At 53.0% G+C, this 9,330-nt stretch overlaps 3 protein-coding genes across 3 annotated transcripts; all 3 read left to right on the plus strand.

The window, feature by feature from the left end:
- Positions 1–1,994: 1,994 nt before the first annotated feature.
- Positions 1,995–3,192, plus strand: VTN00DRAFT_9168 (uncharacterized protein; the record flags this gene model as incomplete). The annotated part of the gene is made up of 3 exons (XM_069436098.1): positions 1,995–2,232; positions 2,303–3,118; positions 3,173–3,192. The coding sequence occupies 3 exons, from the start codon at positions 1,995–1,997 to the stop codon at positions 3,190–3,192; spliced, it is 1,074 nt and encodes a 357-aa protein (XP_069284753.1).
- Positions 3,193–4,180: 988 nt separating this feature from the next.
- On the plus strand, positions 4,181–7,231 carry VTN00DRAFT_9169 (uncharacterized protein; the record flags this gene model as incomplete). The annotated part of the gene is made up of 1 exon (XM_069436099.1): positions 4,181–7,231. One exon carries the CDS (start codon positions 4,181–4,183, stop codon positions 7,229–7,231), a length of 3,051 nt encoding a protein of 1,016 aa, XP_069284754.1.
- Positions 7,232–7,886: 655 nt separating this feature from the next.
- Positions 7,887–8,792, plus strand: VTN00DRAFT_9170 (uncharacterized protein; the record flags this gene model as incomplete). Its single annotated transcript, XM_069436101.1, has 1 exon — positions 7,887–8,792. The coding sequence occupies one exon, from the start codon at positions 7,887–7,889 to the stop codon at positions 8,790–8,792; it is 906 nt and encodes a 301-aa protein (XP_069284755.1).
- Positions 8,793–9,330: the final 538 nt, after the last annotated feature.

Below are 9,330 nucleotides of genomic sequence, written 5' to 3' on the forward strand. Positions count from 1 at the left end.
CATCACACCCTGGGCGTGTCGGGAGGCACCAACATGTGCCTAGACTGAAGACTCACTTGTCCCACGAGGCGACGAGACAAGGTTCCGGGCTTGGAGATCCCCCGCGGAGATTTCCAGCGGCGTTCTACGAAGGTTCTAGTTGATCCCTTGGTGGCTGAAGGGACGCATTTGCATGCAAAGTGCTTGGCGAGATCACCTAAGCGCCTTTAATCTCCGAAGCGGCCTGTCAGGACGATGAACCATATATGTACTCCGTACATACCCTCTTAGGCGTGTACTTAATATTCCGTAGCAAACGAAGGCCGCTGCTAGGGTAGCAACAGCCAGGGAGGAACGAAGATCGATCGACAAGGTTATCTACAGCTCTCCACCAGTCAAAGGTCGCGACTCAGCTTGTCATGTCTTCTGTTCATTTCACCATAATTCACGGAGAGTACCAATCATTCTCTCCATATCACTTGTACGACCGCTTTTGAAGAACTGTAGTGCAGAGAATGTAAGTTAGAGTTGCCAGTCGCTGCTGCTAGAATGGAACATGAGTTTCCTCTTTTGAAAACAAAGGACAGAGGATTTTCCGTGTTTGACTACCTAAGATAGCACACTATCGGGTGAATGCATAGTAGTGGACACATGCTGGAGTGGAACAAATTTTCGAGTTATTGTAATGCGATTCTCGACCGCCGTTGCTCCGACGATCGTCGCGCCCAGAAGCCACGCCGAGACACCGAGACACCGGGAACCTCAGGAACATCCGCCCCGCACCCGCCCGTGACTTCACTGGCACGTGGTCGCCGATGCCCTCCGCCCGCGATCGACGGCCTGGCACCTGTCTGCACCTGTTTGTTATCAGATACCCAAGGCATCATATTAATCCATGCCCATATCATCTCTCGTTTGACATGCGAGGCAAAATCATATGTCTTTCGTCGTCAAGTCGTCTGCCCCTCTTTTTTCATCCGGCAACCTTGACAAGGCGCTATCCTGTGGCGCGAGTCCACATAGATAGCACTAAAACCCCTGGCCCTGAGGCCTGGATTCACTGGTTTGTCACCTAAAGCCCCTGTCTCAAGCCTCGCATCTTTCTACATGGTTTGTGGATCTGCTATGACCGCCTTAGTGCCTTTTTTTTTCCTAAAAAACCGTTTTGTGCCTGCTGGATGGTTTCTGAGCAACCCCCCGATCATGATGAAGTTTAGGTATGAAGCGCCTTATCGGCTCTCTCCGTTGCAGGCTCCTATGGCTCCATGCCATAGCAGCGCGGTTCAAATACGGCCCGGATATGACCTCAAGGCCCCCGGGGTTGAAGTTCTGCAGCACCAGTCTGGGGAATTGATAGCTTGCTTTTCTTCTAGAGGCTGGACGGTTTTGCTACGGCTTTCCTGGTCCTGAGCCCAGGTGCTTCGAGCTGTCCAGTAACGAAGATGTACCCCGCCTCATGGACCAGTCCAGGTTCATCTTATCAAGTCGGAATGGCCGGGTGTTGCCATCCCCTCGTGCAGCGGACCTCCAACGTGGTAGGATTTTCTAGAGGCCAAGAGACACCGTATACTTCGGGTCTTCTAGGTGTGGGTGCAAAATGCAGAGCCACTCCTGCCAAGCTGAGTGCTTGGACCTGTGAACGGTTTGTATTGGTCGTTAACGGTCGTCGATGGTTGCTACCTTCTGCTTTAAGGAAAAGTCCCGTTCTTGAATCAAACCCCCTTCTTCTTCCGAGTCCAGATGGCGTGCAGAGTAACACTTCTGATGGGAAGAGAGACCTCGTGAAACCCAAAGAGGGAAACACTTTTCACACTGCTGGCTGCCGGAAGACACAATACAGGCCCTCCTCGGCCGTATAAATCAACCTTGACTGCTCCTCTCCAGCCCTCTGTCCATCCTGCTCTTCTTGTCCAGAAAAATCTTCTCTCGTTCGATTAAGTACCTATTATCTCACGGGAGTCAGAGGTTCACTCGCTCTATCTGCTCAAGCAAGTCCACCAAGTTTCAAAGTCAAAATGCGGTTCGTTGCTTCCATAAAGGCCTTGGTTGCCTTTTCCGTACCTGTAATTGCCTTTCCCACTGCTGTGGACGTGAAACGTGCTCCCTCCTCCCTGGATATCACTTTGAGTCAGGTCAGCAACACACTCGTCAAGGCGGTGGTGCAGAACACTGGCAGCGACGAGTTGTCCTTCGTTCACCTGAACTTCTTCAAGGACGACGCTCCGGTCAAAAAAGTAACGGTTTACCGCGATGGTAAGGAGGAATTCCACAGTTCTGCTGATCAAATAGTGCATTTTTCGACGCTGACATTACGTCTTTCCAGGATCTGAAGTGCAGTTTGAGGGTATTTTGCGCCACTACAAGTCGACTGACCTCTCCCGGGATGCCTTTACTAAACTGGCTCCCAGCGAAACTGTCGAGGACGTCTTTGACATTGCTTCAATTTACGATCTGATCAGTGGGGGCCCGGTAACTATCCGTAGTGAGGGGGCTGTTCCCTACGCCACGGCTAATGGCACTGATATTGCCGGCTACATCCCATACTTGTCCAATGAGTTGACCATTGATGTCGACGGTGCCATTGCTGCCACTGTCTCTAAAGCACTTGCCCCTTTGAACCGCCGCACTAGCATTAGTTCCTGCTCTGGAAGCAAACAGAGCGCACTCATCACGGCTCTCAAAAACGTTGCCTCTCTTGCCAACGCGGCTGCCGACGCGGCCGAGTTTGGTTCAGCCTCAAAGTTCAGCGAGTACTTCAAGACGACTGATAACTCTACTCGCCACACCGTAGCTGCCCGTCTTCGGGCTGTTGCACGGGAGGCATCTTCGAACTCTTCAGGGTCTACCACGTACTACTGCAACGATGTGTACGGTTACTGTACTACCAATGTCCTCGCTTACACTGTGCCTTCGTACAATACTATCGTCAACTGTGACATCTACTACACTTACCTGCCGGCTCTGGCCAGTACCTGCCACGCTCAGGACCAAGCAACAACTGCCCTCCACGAGTTCACCCACGCGCCTGGTGTCTACAAGCCCGGTACTGAGGACTTTGCGTATGGCTACGCTTCTTCGACAAGTCTCAACAGCAGTCAGGCTGTCATGAACGCAGACAGTTACGCTCTCTACGCGAACGGTAAGCTTTTCCCTTATCTCCGCTTGGCATGTAATCTCTGTTGACGTCTCGCAGCCATATACCTTGGTTGCTAATCGCAGAGCGGTCTCTTGGCAACTTGGTGACCGGCCAATTCGAAGTGAAATCTTTTGCGAATGATTTGGACTGTGTACATTACAGTCCCAGATCTTGCAACTTCGATAAAGGGTTGATCTTTAGATGAGGAAGGTGTTTCTATGAGGGGCTGTGCGCACACTTCCGACGAGTGACGGTCAGTAACTAATTTTTGGCCACAGCTATTTACATAATGCATCTACAAGTTATCTACACACTGTGTACGTACTTTTGTATATAGCGTCACGGTGCTTTCTGCTCTGCAGATCGTCCAGATCAGTGATTAGGCGATTCCGCTTCCCTCGACAAAACTCGGCCAATATGTGAGCGTATGTATCTATTTAGGTACCTAATATCACTTCTGAAACATGTATGCCCAATGCAGGCTGGACATGTTGGACGCTAGTCCAGTACCTGGCATACTTCGTACTCCGTAGTACTCTGTAGGGACTGAGCGCTAAACTGGGAGGAATGATGCGGGCCAAGCCGTGCCTTGCACCACGGAGATGCAAACATTCTCACATCAGGCATGTTTGCACTACTCCGCAGCGGACAAGGTGTCCTCAGCGCGGAACTCGGGCTCGACAGTGACAGCTTGGAAGCACCAGTAGAGGAATTCTGTGCCAGGTGGCCAGTTTGGTTTTGGTCTGGATGGCTTGCTTTTTATAGATCCATTTGTCTGTCTGTCCCTTTCCTTCGTCTGTCGCTTCGCATCAGCGTCTGCCTTTCTTACATGGTAGCTGCCGCTGGTATCGCCTTCGTACGCGCTGCCCCCTTCTGAAGCTCCGCGGGCGGCCAGGCGATCTGCGTTGCGGCCACAGAACATCTAACTCTCTAGTGCGGCATAATTTTGCTGGAAGAGGCTATTGTTGCTGCTCTTTACATACCGCCCTTGAGGTACGTCCGTCGTAAATGTCCGGTGGAAGCTCCTCGTACTGACTCCCGTCTCAGCGGTTATAGTAATACATGATGGCTCCCCACGGCCAACGACTGTCGCGGACCCTTTTCAACCCTCTTCTCACATCCTCTCCGATCCTCACGCTTTTCGTCCTTCCCATTCTCCTCTCCCTCGTCTGCTTTCCTGCTCCTGCCTCTGCGGTCGGTTCTGCGGTCCTTGGTATCGACCTCGGAACCGAGTACCTCAAAGCAGCGCTGGTGAAACCCGGGATTCCCCTCGAAATTGTCCTCACTAAGGACTCGAAGCGGAAGGAGTCTGCGGCCGTTGCATTCAAACCTGCAAGAGAAGCCAATGCCCCTTTTCCCGAGCGGTTCTACGGTGGCGATGCGCTGGCTCTCGCACCAAGGTTTCCCGACGATGTTTACGCGAATCTGAAGGTTTTGCTTGGCCTCCCTTTCAATGGAGGCGAGAATGAGATTGTCAAAATGTACAGCAGCCGGTACCCTGCCGTGAAGCTTGAAAGTGCCCCTGGCGAGCGTGGCACCGTTGGAGTGCGGAGCGGGAAACTGGGCGAAGCTGAGGGCAAAGATGCGTTCCTGGTTGAGGAACTCCTTTCCATGCAGCTGAAGCAGCTGAAGGCCAACGCGGAAGCTATGGCTGGCAAAGGGTCGAACATCCGGGACGCTGTTATCACATACCCTGCATTTTACACGGCGGAGGAGAAGAGGGCCGTTGAGTTGGCAGCGGAGCTGGCGGGCCTGAACGTTGAAGCATTGATCAGCGATGGACTGGCTGTCGGACTGAACTACGCGACCAGTCGCACGTTCCCGAGTGTCTCTGAAGGACAGAAGCCGGAGTACCACCTGGTCTACGATATGGGATCCGGCTCCACAACCGCCTCAGTTCTGCGTTTCCAGAGCCGGACAGTCAAGGACGTGGGACGGTTCAACAAGACCGTTCAGGAGGTCCAGGTTATTGGTACGGGCTGGGACAAGACCCTTGGTGGAGATGCCCTCAATCAGCTTATCGTGGACGACATGGTCGAGAAGTTCGGCGAGCAGAAGAAAGTAAATGCAGCGGATGTTAAGGCGCATGGGAAGACCATGGCGAGGCTATGGAGGGATGCTCAGAAGGTCAGGCAGATTCTGAGTGCGAACACGGAGACGGCTACGTCCTTTGAGGGACTCTTTCAGGAGGATCTCAACTTCAAGTACACGATCACCCGCTCCGAATTCGAGAAGCTGGCCGAAGAGCATGCAGAACGTGTTAGTGCACCTCTGCAGCAAGCTCTGGATGCGGCAGGACTGAAGTTAAGCGATATCGAGTCTGTAATTCTGCACGGTGGTGCCGTGAGAACACCGTTCGTGCAGAGGCAGCTGGAAGACGTCTGCAAAGACTCGACCCAACTCAGGACAAGCGTAAACGCCGATGAAGCAGCTGTTTTTGGTGCTGCTTTCAAGGGCGCCGCCATCAGCCCCAGCTTCAGAGTCAAGGACATCCGGGGCTCTGACGCGGCCAACTACGCAGTCTTGCTAAAGTGGCTTTCCGACGGCAAGGAGAGACAGCAGAAGCTGTTCACCCCTACTTCACAGGTTGGGGCCGAGAAGCAGGTCACTGTGAAGAATGTAGCGGACTTCGGATTTAGCTTCTACCAGCAGGTTCCTAAGGACAATGGTTTGGTCGATGCACCTGTTTTAAGCGTGAAGACGAACAATCTCACCGCTTCCACCGAGCAGCTCAAGGACAAATTCGGATGCACTCCCGCCAACATTACTACCAAATTTATCATCCGTCTGAGCCCCCTTGACGGCCTGCCTGAGGTTCTCAGCGGCTCCGTCAGCTGCGAGGTGGAGAACCCGGAGAAGAAGGGTAGTGTCGTGGACGATGTTAAGGGTTTCTTTGGTCTGGGATCGAAGAAGGGTGAACAGCAGCAGCCGCTAAAGGCTGAGGATGAACCCAGCGAATCGACTACGTTGGAGGGAGAGTCATCGTCCACCCCGACCGCGACCACTTCTGAGACATCAACCTCTACTAGCAGCGCCAAAGAGACCAAGAATGCAACCCCGGAGCCCAAGACCAAGCTGGAGACTATCCCTATCGGCCTGACATCGACCCCGCTTGGAACCCCGGCTCCATCTCTCGAGGAACTGCGTCGCATCAAGGACCGTCTGGCTGCCTTCGATGCCTCAGACCTTGAGCGTGTTTTGCGCGAGGAGGCGCTGAACGAACTGGAGTCATTCATCTACCGCGGTCGGGATCTGGTGGAGGACGAGGAATTTCAGAAGGCCATCAAGAAGGACCAGCTCGACGTCCTGAACGAGCAACTCGCGACTACCAGTGACTGGCTATACGGAGAGGGCTCTGACGCTAAGAGGAAGGAATTCCAGGACAAATTGAAGTCCTTGAAAGATATTGTCGACCCTGCCATGAGGAGGAAGACTGAGAACTCCCTGCGACCGACGCGGCAGACGCTGCTGCAAGAGATGCTGAAGAGCGCCAAGGCCATCACAGAGGTGATGGAGAAGCAGATTAAGAACGATGAAGAAGCCTTCTCCTCGTCTCTCTCCGCATCCACATCCGCCACATCCGCCAGCGAATCCGTGACTGAAGCCTCGAGCGCCTCACCCACCTCCTCTCCTTCTACTGAGACTCCGTCCCCAACGGATAGCTTCGCCGATCTCGATGACGACGCTTACGCCACCTCTTCCTCTTCCAGCACATCCGCGACGACCGCAGCCGCTCCCTCTAAACCCGCCACCCCGACCTACTCCTTGTTCACGCCCGCAGACCTTTCCTCCCTGACCAAGGTCTACGAATCTGTCAACACGTGGTTCGAGACGCAGCGGGCGCTTCAGGAGAAGCTGACCGAGTCCGACGACCCGGCCCTGACAGTGTCGGAGATTGACTCACATCTGCGCGAGCTTGAACGCGTCCTGTCCCGTATCTCCTCAAAGATGAGCGCAGGATTCGAGTCTTGGGAGGGAGGCGAAAACGCCAAGTCGAAGAAGAATGGAAAGAACGGCAAGAATGGCAAGAAGGCGGAGAAGGGGAAGAAGAACGACAAGAAGGCCGAAGAGAAGGAGACGGAGAAGCCTAAGGCGAGTCGCAAGGATGAGCTGTAAGCGTTGCATGGGAAAACTTTTTACGGAGTTGAGAGCGTTGCGTTTTCTTGTTCCTTTTTTGGCATCATGATCTGGGACTATTGTTACCGCCTGTTAAACTATGTATCTGCCTAGGTTAGTGGCTAGCTATTAGTTATTTTTTTTTTTTGTTTTGGCCATGGCATGATCGGGTCGGATCACATGTACTGTAGATTAAATAGATAGAATGTGAATGGCATTGGTGGGATTGACTGAATCAAGCGCCGGCGCGCATCCCGATCTGATGAGGATTCTGGCCAGGCGGGTATCTAGCACTGAAGATAGTGGAATGGCAAGATAGCAGTGTTGAGAGTTACCTATCATGAGCATGGCTAGGACACAGCCCTAGCCCTAAGCCCTAACTCCGAAACCTGGAAGGTTATACCCGAGATGGTTAAATTGGCAGCGTGTTGGCGTCGCGTCTTTGGACGCCGCGTCGCGTTTCCCCAGCCTCCCCGTCGGCCATGCTGTCTCCCGGGCAATCTGTCTCTCTGCCCATTTCTGATCTGACAACTCACCCTGCATTCCACAAGCCCTTTTCTCGACCCCATAATCCCCATACCCCTCCATCAAATTCTCCTTATCGATAAGGATCGGTCTGTGCTGGAACACCAACATCGTCATCGTCACCATCATCATGACTTCGACCCAGCAGCCCGCTTTGAACAACAACATCAACAATCCTCTCTCCAAGCGTCGACGTTTCCAACCGCCCATTACCAGCTACTTCTCCTCGACGACAGACTCCTCCTCTTCCTCATCCTCAGCAGACGGTAGCAATGACGACAACAACATCCGTCTCTCCCACAACAACTACTCGTCGCCCACGTTCTCCGCGACCCCTGCCCTCCCACACAAGGTCCAGGCCTCCCTCCTGACGGTTGGAATGCGCATCCGCAAGTCCGTTCCGGAAGGATACAAGACCGAGGCGCTGAAGCCAAGCGTCTATGCCCTGGCTGCAGCCTCAGCTTCCTCTACTACCACTACGTCAACCACCTCGTCGTCGAGTGACGTTTCTACCGGTCGTCTGGGCTACTGCGCCGCCCGCACGTCATACGCGGAGCTCGCACCATACTGCGGCATTCACAAGATTGGAAACCTCGCTATGCAGTCGTTCCCCGAACCGGCGGGGCAGACTCCTTCGGACCAGGTTTCCACGGATGAAGGAGACGCTTTCTCCCTGCCGTCAAGTAGCCAGGAGTCCGTCACTACCACATCGTCGATTTCTCTCCCTCCACCGAACCCGCACAAGCGGACCTACGACGATGAATTATCAGACGATGAGGAAGACGTTTCCTTCAACAACCGCGTATCCATAAACAGCAACATTCCCGGACGGACCATCCTCTCCCCGAGACTGGGCCAGCAGAGGCGGGTCTTCTCCCCTCTCCGGAACAACGACAACAGGACGCGGGAGGACCAGCAGGAGAACAGAGATCCATTCTCCATGGATGTTGACGGCGACTTCGAGGAGGCTGCATTTCTGCGGCGGCGGGAGGAGGTCGATTCGGACTATCTAGCGATGGATGTTAGTGGGACTTGAAAATGCGCCTTCTTTTCTTTTTGGCCTTTTTTCTTCTCAGGGCGTGTATATTTTTATCTTTACGTTATGCTCATTGAGCACAGTACATAATACCCGTTGCGTGATGTTGATATTGATATTGATTATCGTTATTTTCTCTGTCTGCACTTTCAGCGCTACTGCTATGTATGTACGTCGGGCGTTCCTGGGATTAGGATTGGGACCTTTGCATCGGATCGAATTAGGATGATATGATAAGATGGGACTGATTCGGATTGATGGATGAGATGGGACTTGGATCTGAACAACACACAAGAATGCTGGATGGCCGCTCTTGCTGCTGGCCAGTGCTTAAGTACTTTTCTATGTACTTTTTTTTCATTGTTTTCGTGTATGTGCTTCTTTGTATGTGTATATGCATAGGTATATAGATTATCAAGCCAGGCCTCAGGCTGGAAAATCGAGACGGTTATAGAACTTTGTCAACTACCTAAGATGTCTAAAGCAGTGATTGGTTGGGTGCCTAGGTTAGACACGGTTGGCTGTTTCTAGTCATAAG

The sequence above is a fragment of the Thermoascus crustaceus genome, assembly GCF_041956765.1.
Source record: "Thermoascus crustaceus strain CBS 181.67 unplaced genomic scaffold VTN00scaffold_7, whole genome shotgun sequence".
Lineage (NCBI taxonomy): Eukaryota > Fungi > Ascomycota > Eurotiomycetes > Eurotiales > Thermoascaceae > Thermoascus > Thermoascus crustaceus.